Source organism: Lutra lutra, chromosome 10 (assembly GCF_902655055.1).
Source record: "Lutra lutra chromosome 10, mLutLut1.2, whole genome shotgun sequence".
NCBI classification, from domain to species: Eukaryota; Metazoa; Chordata; class Mammalia; order Carnivora; family Mustelidae; genus Lutra; species Lutra lutra.
The window spans coordinates 6137989-6159945 of NC_062287.1; the positions used below are offsets into that span (position 1 = coordinate 6137989).

General features: G+C 38.4%; 1 protein-coding gene across 1 annotated transcript in view; it reads left to right on the forward strand.

Moving 5' to 3' along the window:
* The window catches only part of DDX10 (DEAD-box helicase 10), a 271491-nt gene that overhangs the window by 218543 nt on the left and 30991 nt on the right, over positions 1-21957 (forward strand). Inside the window, exon 17 of the mRNA XM_047692650.1 lies at positions 13596-13732. Within this exon, the coding sequence (XP_047548606.1) occupies positions 13596-13732 (137 nt within the window). The remainder of the gene's footprint in view (positions 1-13595; positions 13733-21957) is intronic.

Here is a 21957-nt window from a genome sequence, read left to right on the forward strand (position 1 = left end):
GGGAATGGATGACCCTCTTAAAAACTCCCAACTGTCTAATATGAGGTCTGTGTTCTTAATATCAATGTAGCCCCAAGAAATATAGTTGTACCAAGCATTAGTTCTTGACCAGGAACAGGATTCAGGGATGGTTGGTGGCTCATGGAATCTTAAAAGATATGACTCTTCTTCCAAAATGTATATATATGAATACTAAGAATTTTTTTATGTTGTTTCAGTAGTTTTGTGCCTTCCAGGAATCCTACATTAAGAACTTCCGATTGAAAGCCCACTGTTGGGGCGCCTGGGTGGCTCAGTGGGTTAAGCCGCTGCCTTCGGCTCAGGTCATGATCTCAGGGTCCTGGGATCGAGTCCCGCATCGGGCTCTCTGCTCAGCAGGGAGCCTGCTTCCCTCTCTCTCTCTCTCTCTCTGCCTGCCTCTCTGTCTACTTGTGATCTCTCTCTGTCAAATAAATAAATAAAATCTTAAAAAAAAAAAAAAAGCCCACTGTTGTCATATTAGAGAGTCCTTACAAGCCTCTCTAGAATCTTAAAAAACAATATTTTGTCTCTTTGACTTCAAAAATATTACTTACTCATTGTAGGACCCTTTTTGATTGGTAGAAAAAGGAAAAATTCTGTAATCTATGCCTACCACCCAAAGTTTCCTCTATACATATTTTTTTATTAGTATGGTCTTCATAATTTACTGATTCATTGTGAATACCTTTAAAGATCATTAAAATATTATTTGGGGGCTCTTTTATTAGCTTACATGTAAGATTCATTATTTGTGGTATTCACTTACGGATTTTGACAAATACATAGAGGCGTGCATCTGCAACCATCAAAGTAAAACAATATAGGTACATCATCATCCCAAGAAATTCTTTCTTGCTGCCTTCTCCCAAACATCTGGCAACCGATCTGTTTTCTGTTGTTTTTTTCCCCCCAGATTTTAATATAAATTGAATCCCTCAGTATATAGCCTTTGGGGTCCATTCTCTTTCGCTTGGCAAGGTGCATTTGAAATTCACCCCTGTATCAGTCTTTGTCATTGTTGAATAATATTCCATTCATCAAACTATTTACTACTTGGTTTACAAAGTAGTTCTTTTATTTATTCTTGAGCTACCTTTGCTAACATTCTGACATTGATAGTTTTAGTTCTGTTCTTTTTTGTGTATAATTTTCTGTTTATTTTTTTATTATGAATACACTGCTTCCTAAGGAGATTTAAACCTATTGCATATTATTGCCCATGTTAGAATTAATGTTTGGAGAAAGCAGAGGGATACCTAAAAAGGATGAGACCACCAAACTGCTGGAATGTCTTTTTGTTATTTGTACAGTTCTGCTACTAATGATGGTAAACATTATCACAGACGACTTCTCGTACTTTCTCATTTGATCCTCAAAGCAACATTGAATGGTAGATGACAGTGATTAGATTATACAGATGAGGAAACAAGCTCCCAGAGTTAGTAAATTGCCCAAGGACACACTGCCAGCTGCCGGTAGGACAATCAAATCAGGGTCTTGTGACTCATTGTAGATTAAAGTGTTCATTATTGTGACAAGAATGGCAAACTGGAATTTGTACTTTGTTTAATATCCTATTTGATGTAACTTTCCTCTGGAAAGAAGAGGATGAGAAATAAAGATGATCAACAATAGGAAGCACCATTATTTAATAGGATATTATGAAATTGTCGCATTCTCAGTATCTTTCAGAGCTTTGTGAGATAGTCATATATTAAGTAAGCGAGTCAGTAAGCAATTTAGGAAGAATAATGAATTTTGTGTAAGGTAGTTTTAGGAGGAATTTCATTTTGTTGAAAGTCTTATTAAGGTTAAAATGCTGAATCATAGTCTCTTCTGTCATGCCGTGTTTCAGATTACATTCTTCTTCTTTAGCAATGCTCAGCAAACAGCTAGTGTGCAAGTACATAGTTGAGTGACTATTCCAAATTCTGAAGATCCTTCCAAATTTGGGATTTGCTCTTTGAGGGTTTGAATATTCATGTTCCAGCCTTTCGCCTGCCATTCTTAACTGTGTTCACTTCATGTATTATTTATATCACTTCCTCATAGCCTTTCAATCAGATATTTCTGTTGTTTTGGAACGCTTGGGAAAAATAAAGAGGGTACTGGGTGGGATTTGGGTAAGCTTGACTAGATTTAAGAAAGAAATTCTCTAAACAGGTAGCCTTTGCCTAAATTCTCCTCCTTGTTCCCCCGGATAATGCTTTTATAATTTCCCAACATCCTGTGTTCCCTTTGTTCCCTCAGTTTCCTCTATGATTAGATGGCCAGGGCTGAAATGTGTTGCCTTCCTCTGAGTCACTATGCCTGTTCGGTAAGTGCCAGAAGTTAGGAAGGACAGATTTCTGAACAAGAGCCCCATAACTGTTCAGTCCAGAACCCTTGACCAGAGTTCCAGATTTCAAGTGCAATTCAGCCAGTATATATATTGGAAGTGCAGAAAAGACACCCTTTGGCCAGATACCAAGCAACTGAGTATAAAAATCAGCATTAGGCCAAAGCCCAACATTGCTATTATGGAATAAATTTCTAAGAGCCAGAAACTGAAAATATTCTAAAATATTTTAATGAGTATGACAACATCCTTATTAAAAAGTGGAGGAGTCAGGCAATTAAAATTTGGCATTATGGTCAGGAGCAGTGATCTCTCTGTCAGCTGCTCCTGTGTTTACTATTCTGCACATGGACCCTAGTAGATGCTGACTTTCAGCTTTTAATATCATTAACCCTTTTGTGCTTATAGTTGAGAAAAACCATTTCAGTGATTTTTTTTCACTCAGGAACTTCGTACCTAGAATGTGTAGCTTGGGTAAATCTCAAAAAAATGAATCGATCTCTAACTACTGAAGATGGCTGGCTGGCTGTCTTTAGCAATCAGAATTTTTATTTTAAATTTCAAAACTATGAAGTATCATCTCAGTGCTTTCTTAGTTGTTTTGAAGTTTTGTTAGTGAGAACAAAATATATTTTGAATACCTCATTTTTCTCTAAACATTTTTTTCACCATCTTTACATTCTTTTTCAGGATCAGAAATAGTTGATTATGAATTTTGGGATTTTCCCTTAAGAAATTTTGGTGTGTCAGAGTTGGCATTCTGCTTTTAATTCATGCATTATGGGAAGTCTTTTAAAAAAATCCTATATGGAATTAAGTAACTCAAATCTGAAGACAATTCTTAGGGCTTATCTTACACATTTTTGTGGAATGCCGCATAGTATACAGGAAGGCAATCCAGGTAATTTAGACTTGGAGGTGATTTCCTCACTGATGATCACAACCTGCGAGCATGTGTGTCTCTCCATCCACGGCATGTAGTATTGCTTCCGTTTCCACCCCTTAGTGAAATGATTGAAATAAAATCTTAGTCCCTGTTACTTTATAGACATTCAAGGTCTTTGGCCTAATAAAATATGCTATGGTTCTTTGTGTGTAGTTCAAGGAAATAATCTGTTTTCTTTCCCTCCCTTGTCAGCCCTCCTCTCCGCTTCTCAGAGGTGTTCTAGAGTTATGTCACTTTGTGTTTTCTTTTTATCAAGCTTTGAGTGTGTTACATTTCTTATTGGGCCATTTTGTACTCTCTCACTTTTAGCATTAGGATTTCACTTTTGTTTTTGCTTTGGCTGTAGTTATGCGTGCCCTCAGAAAGAAAAAGAAGGAAAGGAAATACAGCATGTATAGAAATGTATTTAGAGGGGCGCCTGGGTGGCTCAGTGGGTTAAGACGCTGCCTTCGGCTCAGGTCATGATCTCGGAGTCCTGGGATCGAGCCCCGCATCGGGCTCTCTGCTCTCTCGGGGAGCCTGCTTCCTCCTCTCTCTCTGCCTGCCTCTCTGCCTGCTTGTGATCTCTATGTCAAATAAAAAAAAAAAGAAAAAAAGAAATGTATTTAGATGTACCGTCTGGCTCTCTCTGCTATCTGTCTGCTGAAGGAAGTTTAAATAGTATTCTATTCTAAAATTTTAAAGTTCTCAAAAGTAAGACCCTAACTCATTTATTTTTGCCTTCCCATGATGGGCTGTATATACTGAGCTCTGAGAAAATGATTAATTTGAGCTGAGGGAAGTGTTTGAGGTTCCCATATTTTTTGAATGAATGTAAGGGTCAAGGACTTGTTCATATCTGATTCCGTAACTAGATTCTCTGTGTATGGATAAGCCTTTGGTGTGTATATTGATTGTTACCTGAAGTTTTCTTACATAATCTTCTAGAGGGAATTTTAAACACAATTTATATTGTTTTATAGGCATTATCACACATTCATTTTTCTTTACTGACCACTCATTTTTTTCCTATTAAGAAGCTGGTTGCATATTTTCCAAGCAGCTGCAATTAAGCTTCTCATCAGCTTCCTTATGCCTAAATACTATAAAATATTTCTGTTTTATACCTGAGGAATCTGAGACGTAAGTGGTTGACAATTATCATAAAAATCCTATGATCAGATCTAAATTGATGAGATTTCTAACTTAACCAGTGTTAAACCTCTATCAGTTGTATTTATACACTCATTAATAATAATAAAGTCATATTCTACTTGAGTATTTTCACATTAAATATCTTTTTACTTATCAAATATTTGAGAACCTGTTGTATGCTTTTTGATTACAGTAGTGAGCAATTTAAAAAAAATATTCAAAGAAGGCAATTTAGGTTATACAAGCTTTAACATTTTGCGAAGTGGACAGTCTGCTATTGGAGAAGTACAAAATGGGACTTATGGCAGGAAGCATTGATAGGATAAAGAATAAAGAACAAGGAAAAGGGAAAATAGTATCTGATTGATTGGGGCCACATAGTCTTGTTCTGGGTGAGAAAGCCCAGAGTTGGCTTGATGCTTGGGGTTAGCTGACTCAATATAGTGCATCTCTGGTCAAGCAGAGCATTTACAGGGACCCAAAAGTTTTGATTTGCTCCCATGGCTCCCCAGGTAGGAGTGCCTCCATCTTGGGCCTGGACATTTATTCCAATAGCAGTAGTGGGATATGGACTTTACTCCCGTGGGACCTACTGCTTAGGAAGGAATACAGACATTAAATAGGGAATTCGCTCAAGGTATAGCACCGAAACAAATCTGAAGGAAGTTTTACTGAGGAACTGATGTTTAGAAATGCTTACTCTAAGACCAGATGACTTGGAATTAATGAGGTGTTGTATAATAAAAAATATAATTGATCTTTATTCCTGGTTCCCAACACTGAACTTCTAAAATCTTTGGAATTTCCTGAGTGATAGTACTGTATTACCCATAAGAATCCCCTGTCCGGTGTACTTGAGTTTATGCAAATGAGGTGACTCAGGGCATCAACAGGGGGCCTGGTCACTAGAGAGGCTGAACACAGGATTAGAGGATGGGAACTAGCCCTACTTCCTCTCTCTTGGGAGGAAGTTAGGCCTGGAAATGGAGTTATAAGAACTCTTGAACAGTAAGATTCTGAGAACATCCAGGTTGGTGAATATGTCACGGTGCTAGAAAGGTGGCACACCTGGAGAGGGCCTGGAAGCTCTGCCCCTCTCCCCACTCCATACCTTGTTCTATGCATCTCTTCCATCTGGTTGTTCCTGAGTTGTCACTTCTATAATAGATAAGCTGGCAGTCATAGCAGGGCACTGTACTGAGATCTGAATCATTCTTGAGAATTATCAAACCTGAGGAGGAGGTTGTGAGAATCCCTGAATTTGTAGTTGGCTAGGAAGAAGTACAGGTCATTTGGGGACCCCACTTGCACCTGGCATTTGATGTCTCGTGGGACTGAGCCCTTTACCTGTGGGGTCTTTGCTGACTTTGTATAGTGTCAGAATTGAATTACTGGTACACTCATTTGGCATTGGAAAATTGGTGTTTAAAAGACACCACGTTTGGTATCAGAGAACACCGCGCACATCAGACGATAGTAAGTGGAAAAGAATTCTAGTAAAAAAATACCTGGCGTCATGTTGTTGAGATGGGAGGGGGCTTGTCTTGTTCTAGGACTTGAATGAAATTATGTCTTAAAAGGTTGTAAGCAGGTGAAAACACGATCAGACTTCAACCTTAATGAAACAACAACAACAACAACAACATTCTAGTTACAACATAGACAGTTGATGTGATTAGAAGGAGGGGAAGAATGGTTACAGAGTCTGGTGAGTAGGCTGGTGTGGGGCTGCAGGCAAGAGACACCAGAGACATGCTTGGGAGACCAGGCCAGTCAGAGTGGAGGTGGGTACATGCAGGGTACACTGAAAGCAGCACTCTGTGTTTTATGAAGCTCATAGAATATGCTTGATTCTGAAGAAAGAATTGTACAAGTGACAAATCTAGAGATTTTTACGGTGAGAGTTGAGATTCAGGGTGATCCAGGAGAAGGCCTAGCATACGTCCAGGTGTATGTGACCTTGGTTAAGTTATTTAGTCCTCTGAATCGCAGTTTTTCATTTTGAGAACAAGAGCAGTAATTATCTTCTTACTTCATAGGGCTTGAAAATCAAGTAAGATAAAGTGTGTCAGAGCCCTTTGTGAATTTATTGTTGGAGGGTGACACTTCATATCTGTGTTTCTTGCCATCATCAAAACCGAAAACAAAGTAAAAGCTAATTGTGTTACATTTCTTTTTCAGGTATTTTCTTCTGTCCTACTTATAATTGAGTCTTCCAAGTAACTATTTTAGGAAAAGGCATTCTTATTTTAGGTGAAATATTTTCCTCCGAGGTTCTGAAACTCTGTCTCAGGAACAGCCAGTTCATAGAGGTTACCCTGATTTCTGTGTGTGAGACCTTCTTTCTTGGGGCTGTAAAGAGAGAAGAGAGTAGTATAGGTGTGACACTGTCGCACCTATAGGTTCTTGTTTGGAGCTGAGGTTGGGGGGAGAGGTGGGCGAGTGATCAGTCAGTGAGGCAGGAGTGGTTGCAGCTTCCAACCGGGAAGTACCTGAAGAGAAGCATGTTGACCGTCAGGATCTGCGATCAGTTAGCTCCATGTCAGAGGAGCCATGAGTTGAAGGCTGCATTCTATAAGGTGGCAGGCAGGACCGGTGGAGCCAGTTCCCTCTTCACTGGCTGTTCCCCAGAAATAGCAGAGCCTGGCTTTCATGCTATGCTTCTCCATGGGTAATATCCTAGGAGAACTCATTTTCTTGTTAGGGTAAGGACTTTGTCTCATTACTAGGCATCCCCAGAACCTAGTCATGTATCTGGCACATATAATAGCTTCTTTTTTTTTTATTTTTTAATTTTTTTATAAACATATAATGTATTTTTATCCCCAGGGGTACAGGTCTGTGAATCTCCAGGTTTACACATTTCACAGCACTCACCATAGCACAAACCCTTCCCAATGTCCATAATCCCACCACCCACTCCCGACCACCCGAACCCCAGCAACCCTCAGTTTGTTTTGTGAGGTTAAGATTCTCTTATGGTTTGTCTCCCTCCCGATACCATCTTGTTTCATTTATTCTTTTCCTACCCTCCAAACCCCCGACGTTGCATCTCCACTTCCTCATATCAGGGAGATCATATGATAGTTGTCTTTCTCCGATTGACTGATTTTGCTAAGCATAATACCCTCTAGTTCCATCCACATCATCGCAGATGGCAAGATTTCATTTCTTTTGATGGCTGCATAATATTCCATTGTATATATATACCACATCTTCTTTATCCATTCATCTGTTGATGGACATCTAGGTTCTTTCCATAGTTTGGCTATTGTGGACATTGCTGCTATAAATATTCGGGTGCACGTGTCCCTTTGGATCATTACGTTTGTATCTTTAGGGTAAATACCCAGTAGTGCAATTGCTGGGTCATAGGGTAGCTCTATTTTCAGCTTTTTGAGGAATCTCCATGCTGTTTTCCAGAGTGGTTGCACCAATTTGCGTTCCCACCAACAGTGTAGGAGGGTTCCCCTTTCCCCACATCCTTGCCAGCATCTGTCATTTCCTGACTTGTTAATTTTAGCCATTCTGACTGGTGTAAGGTGTATCTCATTGTGGTTTTGATTTGTATTTCCCTGACGCTGAGTGATGTGGAGCATTTTTTCATGTGTCTGTTGGCCATCTGGATGTCTTCGTTGCAGAAATGTCTGTTCATGTCTTCTGTCCATTTTTGGATTGGATTATTTGTTCTTTAGGTGTTGAGTTTGCTGAGCCCTTAATAGATTTTGGGTACTAGCCCTTTATCTGATATGTTGTTTGCAAATATTTTCTCCCATTCTGTCAGTTATCATTTGGTTTTGTTAACTGTTTCCTTTGTTGTGCAAAAGCTTTTGATCTTGATGAAATCCCAGTAGTTCATTTTTGCCCTTGCTTCCCTTACCTTTGGTGATGTTCCTAGGAAGAAGTTGCTGCGGGTGAGGTCGAAGAGGTTGCTGCCTGTGTTCTCCTCAAGGATTTTGATGGATTCCTTTCTCACATTGAGGTCCTTCATCCATTTTGAGTCTATTTTTGTGTGTGGTGTAAGGAAATGATCCAATTTCATTTTTCTGCATGTGGCTATCTAGTTTTCCCAACACCATTTGTTGAAGAGGCTGTCTTTTTTCCATTGGACATTCCTTCCTGCTTTGTTGAAGATTAGTTGACCATAGAGTTGAGGGTCTATTTCTGGGATCTCTATTCTGTTCCATTGATCTGTGTGTCTGTCTTTGGCATATATAATAGCTTCTTAATAGACATGTGTTGAAGAAAAGTGTTTTTGTAAGGCATCTTTGCAGTATTTACCAAGTGGCTTTCTTGGACCATATTTGATGTGCAGTTATGGTTCTGTGCATATTGATTTTCTGCAGTATATTATGTACCCATGTAGTTCACAGAATCTGGTGGGATTCCGTGAGGGATCCGTAAGGAGGGAAAACTTAACATCTCTCAGACATGGGGCTCCTGGGTGGCTCAGTGGGTTGGGCCTCTGCCTTCGGCTTGGGTCACAATCTCAGGGTCCTGGGATCAAGTCCGGCATCGGGCTCTCTGCTCAGTGAGGAGCCTGCTTCCCCCGCTCTCTCTGCCTACTTGTGATCTCCCTCTCTCTCCGTGTCTAAATAAATAAATAAATAAATAAAACAAAACATCTCTCAGACATGTCCCCGCCTCCATTTCTGTGGCCGCTTCCTTCACTGAATCCCTCTTTTCAGCTGGATGATTATGGTTTTTAAACATATCCTACCTTCAAATCTTTTACCCTTCAACCACCCTTCCCATTGCTGTCAGGTATGGCGTCTCTAAGGTAGAAATTTAGTTACTTTCCTGCTAAAATGCTTAAATATTAAATAGTTCCTTTTTGCTATCAGTTTCTAACCATGGTGTCCTAACACACTGAGATGTCACAGTTGGGAAGTGGGAGGTATATCAATATTTATGTTCTCATGGAGATAATCCCAAAAGGGGATAAAAATGAGTGTGGTGCTTTATGTTTTCATTATGACAGTTAGTGACCTTTTTGTATGCTTTGTTTTATTATAAATGATAGTGTTTTTATTTTAATAAATTAAAACTATCAAAGAGCCACATTGTATTTTTCATAATATAGATATATTTTATACTTTTATTTCTGACCGTGTGAAGAATGATCCAAAGGACAAGAAAGATCAACATAAAAGTGACTTTTTTCCATCATCCCTACACTTCTAGTAGGTTGAAGTTGTTTCTGAAAGGAATGATTGCTAACTTAAATTCATTTGCCATTGTCCTGCATTAAGGTATGTAATGCAGTACAAACAATATGGTGATCATCTTATAAGTTAGGAAATAACAAAACCTGAATGTTGTTAATTGGAAGAGAGTTAGAGTAACAGAAATCCAAATAATATCTTATCTAGTTAAATTTTTATCAGTCTGAATTAGTATTTTCCTTCAAATAGTCAAATATGTACACAGGAATACTGAGTGAGATATTTATACTGAGTCTCACTATGTAATTTATTTCTTCTATTATAGGACTTTTATGAAGTCCGCTTGCTTTATAATAAATGCTAAAAGAGCATATTAAATGGTACTAGATGTTAAAATGCAGTTAAATGAAATATTCTACTTGCAGTGTCAGAGCATAGATCTCAAAGCCAATAAAACAGGTAGAAATTAGAGCAATTCCCACAAGCAAGGAAACTATAGAGAAGGTGAGCTTAATTCTGCTTAAATCCTTGGCTGAGTTTCATGTGTTACAGGCTCAGGGGAGACCTGTAGGAAGTCAGACTAAAAAAGCAGCGTTTGGCAGCCACAAGGACAAAACAGAGCTATAAGCAACTGAGCATCATGGGTTAGAGAGAGTTTGTGGTTTGAATCCAAGCAAGATAACTGCCTAATAGAATACAAATCCAGTAGTCCTCAGAAAAACATGACAGAATTCAGTTTCTATATCTGCAGTGTCTATTTTTCTACAAAAATATTAGAAATGCAATTAGGCAGTAAAATGTGATCCATACCCAAGAGAAAGGCAGTCAAAGAAACTATTGGGCCAGATTTGAATTTAGCAGACTTCAAAGCAGCTATTTTAAATATGTTCAAAGAATTAAAGGAGAGTGTGTTCAGAGAATTAAAGGAAAATATGGTATGAATGAATAAGTACAGAGATAATCTCAGTGGAGCTATGGAAACACTATTAAAAACAAAAAAAGCTGGGTAGTCCTAGAGCTGAAACACACAATTACTGTTTAAAAAAAAAAAAAAAAAAAAAGTGCCCATACATGCCAAATGGGCTCAAAAGTAGTTTGGAAATAGCAGAAGAAAGGAATAGCAAACCTGGAGGCCCAGTAGAAGTGACCCTGTCCAAAAACCAGGAAGAAAAAAGACTGGAAAAAGAAAAAGAACAAAACCTCAGGGAACTGTGAAGTAGGCCAGTATGTATGTCCTGGTAGCCCTGGAAGGAGAGATGAGAAAGAGGCATGCAAATGTTTGAAGAAATAATGGCCCAAACTCCCCAAATGTAGTGAAAAACATGAAATGATAGATCTGAGAAGGTTGCAGAGCCACAAGTAAGAGGAACACAAAACCATGCCTGGATGTATTCTAGTAAAACTCATCTATAATAAATAGAAATGTTTGAAAACCACCAGAGGAAAATTGTTGCTTGTTGCTTACATTTGAAGGGAAAAACTGAAAATATTTGTTGTTAATCATAAAATTTGACTTTCTGAGAAAAAAATTAGAATTTTGGAGAACTTGTATCCACCAGTAGCTTCCTCATACTTTGAAAGATACTTCTTATGATATTGATGGTGATATTAATAAATGTGATTATAAAAAATATTGTAAAATGAAATGTGTCAGCACTTGAAGATTCACATCAGGAAGATCTGCATAAATTAAGTGAAGGAGTGTTTTCCAAATAGCAGATGCATGATATTACACCATCACTTACTGGTTAAAGATACATTCAAAGTGAAAAGTAGACCATTGGATTTTAATTTAACAGTACGGAATGGCTTCAGATTCTATATTGCAACTATTTATTTGAAACTACTCATCAGGGTTTGTTGTATTATCAAGGTAAAGTCATAACTACAGTTACCAGAAAAGGCTATTAAACTACTCCTCCCTTTCCCAACTATCTATCTCAGAGAGACTAGATTTTCTTCATATACTTCACCCAGAACAACACATTGTGAATGCAGAGGAACATTTGGGCATTCCGTTGTCTCCTTTTAAACTAGTTATGAAAGGGGCACCTGCGTGGCTCAGTTGGTTAAACATCTGACTCTTGATTTGGGCTCAGGTCATGTTCTTGGGTTCATGAGATCAAGCTCTGTGTCAGGCTCCATGCTGTGTGTGCAGCCTGCTTGAGATTCTCTCTCTCCCTCTCCGTGTTCTCCTGCCTGCCTCTCTCCCTCTGCTCACATGCACATGTTCTCTCCCTCTAGAAAGAGAGAGGGAGAGAGACAGAGGGAGAGAGACAGAGAGAGAGAGGAAGGAAGGAAGGAAGGAAGGGGAAGAAAGAGAGAAAGAAAAAGAAGAAAGGGAAAATACTTATTAAAGAAACTTGCAAAAATCTAAAACAATGTTCTTTTATTTTGGGAAATTATAACTTTTTCATAAAATATGACACATGTTAAAAATGTAGTGAATTTTGTTGTTACTTTAAAATCAATTTTTAAAAATCTTAGTCTTAATTTCTAATACAGTAAATTATCAGTAGATATAATCTACATTCACAGGACTTTGGAGTCCTTCATACTTTTTAAGTGTAAAGGTACGCTGAGACCAAAAACTTGAGATGTTTTGAGTCTGCTCTGTCTTCAGATTCCTTTGAGAGAGCATCAGACTGGAAAATTGGAAATACCTTGTAGCCCAGGAGATTAGTGCTTTTGAGTATATGATGACATTGTATTTTGTTGATATCTTTGAGTATTTTCAAGTGGACCATATAATATGCTGTGCAGGCCTTTGCTTACTGCATTTGATGGCAAGCCCCCCCCCCCCCCCCCCCCCCCCCCCCGCCACCTTTGCTACAGTTTTTTCAGGCCTGTTATTTTCAGCTGGGAGCTTTACCAGGAAAGCAATAGGGGCCTTTTGCAGTGATGACTAATCTTTCTTTCTTTTTCCTCTTCGTCCTTTTGTTATGTTTAGATGTTATCCAGGGAGAGCTGTTCAGAAAGTGTTAGAGGCCCTCTATCATGGCCTTGCACAGTCACTTGCTATGCTATTCTGAGTTGTTATTCACTTCCTGGGAAAGAACATTAAACATTTGAAAACAGAATCATTGACGTTTGTCTCATATGGTGTGAAGAAGAATTATAAAGATGGTAACTGAGAGAAACTCATCCAGAATTTTTTTTTAAGTCCTACTTATAATCTGTTAAATGCGTGTGGTGATACTTGTTTGGTTTTGTAACCTAGTAGATAAGATGCACAATGTGCCAAAAATAAATTTTCTATAAGGGATGGTCATTACATAAATGTGTAGTAAGCGTATTTTAACATTACATTGCTTTGTTCTTTGACAAAAATAAACCACTATAAAAAAAAAAGCCCACCTACGTTCCCACTTGCATAAAACGGAATTATTCCCACATGGGGATAATTCCATGTGTTACTGCTTCATCTGTCTCTTGGTATTCCTCTCCTTTTCCATTGTTTTAGTGACTTCATACTTACACTTGAATTTAGAACACTCCTTACTATTAATGAACTTGTATTGATCTGATTATTAATTTTAACACTTAGATTACTGTGATCATAAAGTCATCAGACAAAAAGAGAGTTTCTCTACCCTATCATCTGACCTTTTATATCTTCATGTAATATTCCGGGGAGTTTTGAAATTCACATGTGTATGGATAGGAGCACAAAAAAACTTTATTTTATACTTTATTTCTTTGACAGTTGAGTTATGTGGAAGTAGTAAAACTGACCATTTTTCCCATGCTGTGTTTAAGGACTTAATGTGATTTACTTTCTGAATCATATTTTCATTTTATTTTTGAAATGACACGGATTTCCTTTCTCTTTGCAAATGATAATGGTTCTGAAAGTCAATAATGGCTTTCACCAGAATAGAAGGCTTCCAGTTTGAGGCTATCAGAGAAGTGTTTAGTTGAGTCCTGAAATAAGACTAGATTATTTATCAGCCTTTTTTTTTAAACCACAACTCCCCTTGTGTTTTCTTAGGTCAGAGATGAAGAGGAAGCCTTTCTGGATTGGAGTGATGATGATGATGATGGATTTGATCCGAGCACACTTCCAGATCCAGATAAGTACAGAAGCTCTGAAGAATCAGATAGTGAAGACCTGGAAAATAAAATTAGGTATGTTTTTACTTTTAGTAGGATTAAGTATATGTATCTTCTTCTCTGAATGCAGAGGTTGTGTAGAGACAAATGTTTTGTGCTTTTCTCATCATTTGGGGGGCTCTCTTATTGTTTCTATGATCACTGTTAGTTGTAAGAGTTATAATAAGAGTTGTTTTTTCTCTTCTCTGTTCTTTCTCCTTCTGAATCCTTTATGCTTAAGTATTAGTAGGGTATACTTGATGCAAACAGAGGCAGAATTTTATTTCAATTCACTGTTAAAGGACTCTATTGAGAGTGTTGTTAAAAATTCTCTCTGAATTTTAAAAAAGGGCAGTTACACGTTCACATTTTTATATAAAATTAAATAACAAATATATAAAATAATGGAAAACTTAAACATAAACAGCCCTTGATAAATTCTCTCAATTTAAAATCCATTCATTTGTAATGTGAACTTATTTGCAACCATGCCAAAAACAGATGAAATGCACTGAATTGAAAAATAGTGTGATTTGCTCAGCATTTGTTTTCAGAGTACTGTGTATTAGATTATGTTGCAATTGTGTTGGTTTAAGAGTTGACGGCACTGAACTTTGTGGACATTCTAAACCAGTGAGACTCTTCAGGCAGAATGGAGGTACTGATGACACCCGAAGTTCATTTGACTGAAGCATAGAGTGCTTGTTGGAAGCCTGACTACTAGCTCAGGGATTTGGGAGTTGGAGAGAGAGGCCACAAAGAGCTATAATCTGGTTTTAAGTAAGAACATTATGAAAAAATCTCAAAAAAGTTATCCCCTAAAGAGTAAATGCTAAAGGGGGAATCATTTCAGAGTTACTCTTGTGTTCATATAAACATATAATTATTTTACAATACTGAAATGACATCTAAAATGCCGTCTTCCCAACTGATGCCAAAAACTTGAGACATTTGCTGTTGGACTGCTAGGTAGTGGACCTAATGGTTTTCTAGTATTTCTAGTGGACATAAAGCAGACCAGGTAGTGAACATACTAGCTTTACTACCAAAGGGGTACCACAGGTGAAAATAATTTGATTATGACTTAGAAAAATATATAAATAGGTGCCATAGGGTTAAATAATTTAGGTTCAGGGCTGTAGTCCTAATCTTGAAAAATTTATCTTTAAGGGGAAATATTCACACTTTGCTTCAGAAAGTTCCTTGGTACCCATGTTGAGACCTTGGTGAACTAGCAGTTCATTAAGTGGTTAGGTGGATGCTTCCCCATATATTCTAAAATAAATGTCCCTTTTTCACAGTTGGTTTATGGGATCTCCATTCTGATAGATGTGGTCTCACTCGACACATATGACTTTATATCATTAACTTCTTTTAAAAGACAACATTCAATTGAGTAAAACTTAGATTTTAATGGATTTATTCAACAATTCAGGAAATCAGGCAATATCCCATTTAGCATATACAAAGGCACTCTGTGGAGCTCCAGCACAAAATGAAAGACTTTTATAGGTAGGGAGGAGCAGGAAAAGGATTTGTTTGCTTGGTTGGTTTTGTTTATCAAAGAGAGGCTTGTTTCAGGCAAGGTCACCTTCCTGTAGGGGCTGGAAGGGGTCTCTTGGGCAGATGACCTCACTAGTGCCGATGTTGTGATTCCAGATGGATTGGTTCTGGGTCACTTTCCTGGGAGGGGCTGAACCCACAACTAGGCTAGGTATTAAGTCTTGGTTTATTGATGTGGGGCTTGGCACAAGTGACTCCATTTGAGGCCTATTATCGCTTTTTTAACACTACCAAATGTTTCTGTATAATTTTAGTCTCTGGAGAGAACATTCATGGGCTCTCACTGTTTATTATTCAGCGATATTTTGCGTATCCATCTGACATACGTTTAAAACGCAGAACCTACCTTTGAAGTCATTGCCACATGCCAGCATTCCTTCTGCATCTGATTCATAATGATTTTTTCCCTAACAGTTCCTATGATAGCTTCTAGGTCATCCTTAATCTGTGTGCAGCAGACATGTCATTTCATTCTTCTGGCATTTCTTACCCTCACAGTGACATTTCTCTGCTACCACCTCATTAGTGTGACTTGTTCTCTAGTAGCTTCCTGTGCTTCACCCTCTTAAATGGCCTGTAAATGCTTCCAAGCTAGAAACTGTGTTTTGTGTCAACAGCTGTAGCTCCTGCCTCTATTCTTTTGTCCACTGTTATTATCATAGGCACAGAGAAGGTCCTAAAATATTTGAATTGATTAATTGATTGATGAAGGAGAATTGTAGAGCAAAAAAAGAAAAGTCTAACCATCAGCAACTGTATAATTGGTCCTATTAGTTTAAATGATATAAGAGAACAGAACAGATGTTTGGAGAACTGGAGAAGCTAACTTCAGATAGTGTAATGGTGAGGGACAAGAAGACCAGAATAGGGTGCCTGGGTGGCTCAGTGGGTTAAAGCCTCTGCCTTCGGCTCAGGTCATGGTCCCAGAGTCCTGGGATCGAGGCCCGCATCGGGCTCTCTGCTCAGCGGGGAGCCTGCTTCCTGCTCCCTCTCTGCCTGCCTCTCTGCCTACTTGTGATCTATCTCTCTGTCAAATAAATAAATAAATCTTTAAAAAAAAAAAAAAAGAAGACCAGAATACCTTAAGATGCCAAAGCATCTTAACTTAAATGTTCAGATGGAAAATAATTAAACATTACATGAAAATTAAAATGGTTTTAATTTCAAGCACAGCTAGTAAACTATATTAACAGAAATCAAAAGGAATTGGTAAACTTGTCCTATACTGAAGAGAGATCATCTTATGTTGGAGAAATTACCAACCAAGGCTTATTCCCTTTGGCACATGTCAGGACTTCCTAGCAGTTTTGTTTTTGTTTGTGATGACAGTGATTATCTAGTGTACCCTCTCTTCTTGTAGTTAAAGAAACCAAGGCTTCAGGGGATAAAATAATGTGTGATCACAGTACCAAGTTAGGGACCTATCACGATAATGTGCGTAAATCAAATTGACTCCATGTTTCTAATACTCCAATGAAGTTATATAGAATTACTCTAGCATTAGGAAGGGTGGCTCAGGAACATAGTCTGAAGACTAGTTTTATGTCATTTGGGTAAAGACTTGATCCATGAACTAACTGTAGGATAGATATGACTAGATTGTGGTTTCCCAACTTCAATATTACTACCCTCCTATACAGATAATTCTTAGTTTTGGTGGATTGGGAGATTGTAGACTGTTGAACACTATCCCTGGCCTCTGCCACCAGTGCTTCCCTAGTTGGGACAACCAGAATTATCTCAGACATTGCCACATATCCCTCAAGGAGCAAAATCTCCCACTGGAGTAGACCCAGGATGGTAGGTCCATATTATACTCGTCCAGTATATACTTTGTGTATATTCCTTTGCATTTAGCCCAAGTGGTCCTTCTCAGTACAGCCTGTATCAATCAGTTGGGATTCCTACTCAAGATAAAACCTATTTGCCATTCCCAAACTCTAAGGCAAAGTGTCGGGTAGTTACAAGGTGTAGCTGAAGTGTGAAATGCCTGTATATACTCTACCTCCATTTTTCTCCCTTTCCCCTTCTCTGTTAAAATGACCTCAGTGAAAATGAATAAAGATAAATGTAAACTAAAACCAAAATTGTATTTAGATAAGTAAAAGTATTCACAGGTAAATCCATATACATTAGAATTTTGACAGTGGTAATTGCTGCTGTTCCTGCTGTTTATAATACCAGCACCAGCACAGTTTTACTGTATTGTTCGAGTTGGGCTGCATCTTTATTCCTTCGCCTCCCATAAACAGGAAGAGGTGCTGGGATTTTGTGATGTCAGCTTTCGAGGGCTCTCCTGGCATGCTCACGGGTTTTTATTTGCTGCGTTGTTTCTAACCTCAGCTCAGTAATTGCAGCAGCAGTGAGTGTGTCAGCCTCTTGGTCATCTTCGCTCTCCCAGTGGGTTATTCTCTGCTTATTAACTTCGCATTTTCTGATATGAGTTTACTTTTATGGGACCAAATACTTTTATGGGACCATTAGAAAATGGCTCAGTCCCAAAGTAGCTTGAGCCAGTTTCTTTGAAAGTTTCTTCTAGGTATTTCTTTGTCCTTTACCTCAGTGATAACCCTAAATATTTAGCTTGAGTGACACTTTGTCGCTCTACATAGAGAGACATAGTCATAGGAAATAGGCAAAGGAGAGCCAGATGTAGTGGAGAATGACTGAATCTGGGGTGGATAATTCTTCCTCAGAGAGGCACGATAGGGTTTTGAAGAGTGTACCTCTGTCTCCCTCAGCACAGTGCAGTAGAATTTAACCCATCCTTAACCCTGTGTAGAATTCTCAGAATTGTCGACTCTAACACCGATTCCTGGGATTCTGATGTGTGGGATTCAGCTCCTTTAAGTTAGCATGACAAGAAGAGTTCTCTTGCTTAAAAGAGTTCTCAGCGACAATGGAAATAACATGACCTTGAGTTCCTTTGAAGGAGCTTTAAGAATGTTTTCATTAGTAGCTCATTTATCCCCAGAAAGAGAGCAGTGGGATAGGAGGAATAATAGTGTCCCCCATAGTACAGAGGATGTCACCTGGCTAGTCAGCAGCAGATGGCTGAGTTCCGGCAGAGGCTCAGAGCTTTTGTGTGCTATTTTTGAAAACAGAGAAGGGAGAGCTTGCTTTGACACTATGTGGTCTCTTTCCTCATCTTCTATCCTGCTTACACATTGGCCCAGGCTGTGTTTTACTCTGTAGCTTTCCCTTCTGGTTCCTCCTAACTGTGGAATTAGCATAGGTAGAGTTACTACACGATGTGTTAGCATTTGTCATTATCATCGTTGTTACTAAAATAGAACAGTTTGGTTGGAACCTAGCTCTTTGCTACTGGACTTGGTAGCATTGTGGGATTCATTGGTATGCTAGGAATGGCACAGAATCATGTTCTTGCCTCTAGTGAATTTTGATACAGACTTTTGTACCTTCAGAGGAAGAAAGACCTCAAGTATTAGAATTGTCTTTGTACTACTAAGTGATTTTTTAATTCTTAATCTCCCCAACAGGCTATGTAATGTATACTGCTTTCACAATAAGAATATTTGGCTATTTTCGGGGCGCCTGGGTGGCTCAGTGGGTTAGGCCGCTGCCTTCGGCTCAGGTCATGATCCCAGGTCCTGGGTTCGAGCCCCACATCGGGCTTACTGCTCAGCGGGGAGCCTGCTTCCTCCTCTCTCTCTGCCTGCCTCTCTGCTTACTTGTGATTTCTCTCTGTCAAATAAATAAAAAATCTTAAAAAAAAAAAAAAAGAATATTTGGCTATTTTCTATATGTGGTGCCAAGAACTGGAGTGAGAACTTTCTGTATTATTTAAATCATGTTCTACTTATTTAAGAATTAAAAATATCCCCTTACTGGTTAGGGGATTGTTGTAATATTTCTTCTGTCTGTTCTTTCAACTAAGAGTTTTTTAGTAATCATGTGCCAGGTAATAGTGAGTACAGGTACAGAGGATGAAACATTTAAAAAAAAATACCTTTCCTGCTCTCACGGTTTTTAGTTTAGCAAAGGTTGTGGATAGCTAAGCATGCAATTAGGGAAAAATAGGATGGATACTTGCTGTGATCTGTGCCCAGGGAGAGGTGGAGGTGAGCAAGGTAGGTAGGGAGCTCAGGTGAGGAATCTAACCTGGGCTTGGTGGCTCTGGAAGAGCTTCCTGAAGGGAGTGACATCTGAGTGAAACCTGAATGAAGTTTTCAGTCTTGCCTGAGCAGGGAGAAGATAGGTTGCCCTTCTCAACATTGCGGCCTTTGAAGTGAAACAAGAGTATCTTTAACCATATTCCAATTAAACTCTTCTTTCACTAAAATTGTTTCTTTTAGCTGTTCCTCACAAGCTGGGAGATTTGGTTTTGAGCATGTAATGTAAGATTAATTTCTGTATATCTAGTAGCATTCATCATCCTTGGTTTATGGCCATCTTCATGTGAATTGCTAATGATGAAAATTTGCAAAGTATTGAATACGATGAAAAAGAAGCAGCTGGGTGTTCAAGATAGTCATTATTCAGTCAAATTAAGTTTTTAATATTTATAATCCTAACCTTTTTCAAACAAAAAAAAGGAAAGAGAAGAAGGTTGTGGTTAGACTTTTACTGCCTGATAATGTGTCAGTGTTTTTTTCACAGACCAGTCTCTGGCCATGGCAGATTGCTTTATAAAAAAATCCTTCCAGGGGAGGCGCGCTTGGTCGATTATTCTAGGTGGCATAAGACCCATTACATCTATAATTTGTACTGAGACTGTTGGCATAGTTCAGACACGATAACTTCTATATGGATTGACGCCTTATCCTGCACAGAGTAAACTGCTTTTCATCTCCCACCTGGAGCTGTCCTTTTCGGCTTTTGCGACACAGCTCTGCATCGAAAGATTGATGAAGGATTTTTGTTCTGTTTTTTTTTTTTTTTTTTTTTTTTTTTTTCATTTGTTTGGGGTTTTGTTTTATTTTTCAGCTGTGTTCCCTGTTAGCTTTATGGTTTTGAGTGAACTTGAGTTATCTTTAAGATTTGTCTCCTGTGTAATGGAGGTGACCCACGTTCTTCTGTGTGGTGTCTCCTCATGTTGTTCTGTGACATTTTTTCACTACATCTTGCTACCCAACTTCTCTTCCAGAACTAAACAGTCAGCTTTGTAACATGTGGAAGGCTTTCCACCTGCAACAGAAATACGTATGACTCAGAGGAGAATTTCTGGGGAAGGAAAATGGTCAGAAAGTATTTTCATTTCTTTTTAACTTTTTTTGGTTGGGACCAGTTATGCACATTCCATATTTTATATGAATTTTACTGGAATTATTGGTGCTTATTTTTTAAGGGGAATTTTTTTTTCCCTCAGAGTCTAAGTATTGTGAAAAGAAAAATACTGTTGACTACAGTTCCATTTACTGAAATCTCCGTTCGCTGGTGAATCTAGTTGTGGGTGGCAGATGAGGAAAGAAGTCAGCTCAGCTTAATGATATATTGACTTTATTGTGTGCCTGCCATTCTTTCCTTTCACTCTTTGTAACTTCAGGAGATTTATCTGATTCTAATATGCCTCACAGCTTTCAAGGGAAAATCTCCATCATCTCTTCTTATTTGTGAAATACAATGAATTATCACATTTCATAGGGCTTTGATCAGAACTTCATGTGAATTGTGGTTGACAAGGAGTTAATTTTACTTGACTTTCTTTAAATTGTGTTCATTTGATCTTTCTCCACTTTGTCATTGTCCACAAAACACAACACAACACAACACAACACAACACAACACAACAACAAAATGGAACAAAACAAAAAGAATATCCTGTGTGGCACATAGCATGAATGAACAAACTTAGATTGTTGGGTTGGGTGTGAGGAAAAGCAATATTATTTGTCTTGGGATTCACAGGGGAAAGGATGCTACCCAGCGAGGAGGGAAAGTGTTATTTTCTGGGGTGAGGGTTAGGATGGGGAAGACGTATTTAGGAAATTTAGAATTTAGGAGGCTCCCAACTTGACCTTATTTGCGGTCCCGGTTTTTTGCCCTGTGCTTTCTGTTTCTCTCGTTTAGCCACCCACTGAATAACTGGGACTCAGTAACAGGAGTTTGTCATGTTTCAGAAGTGTTAGGGCCTCTGGGACGATGATGAATGAGTCCAATGCCAAGAAGCCAGAAGAACCATGTAGCAAGGGTAATTAACCAACTAGTAGGGTTCTCATGGCTGCTACCCAGAGTCTGGTGCATGGCAACTTTATTTTCACTGAAAAGACTATTGAGAACAACACTTTCTTAGGACGATCCTTTTCTTCATTTCTTCATTTCTTCATGGCCTCATGTAGAATGAATTTCTAACTAATGATTATATAGCGTTCCATTATTTATACACCATAATTTCCTTATCTACTCCCCTTTTAGAGGTCTAGGTTGTACCTTGCTTAGGTTTTTTTCATTTTTGTTGTTTGATTTTGTTTACTATTGCTTTTGCCATTATAAGTATTTTTTAAATTGAGATAATATTAGTATGTAACATTATATTACTTTAAGGTGTACAACATTGTTATTTGACAAATATATGGAATACAAAATGATTACCACCAAAAGTCTGCTTACCATCTGTCAACATACAATTTGACCCCCTTTACCCATTTCACTTACACCCCCAACTCCTTTCCCTTCTGGTAACCATCAGTCTGTTTTCTGTTATCTGTGAGCTTATTGTGGTATTCTTTTGTTTGTTC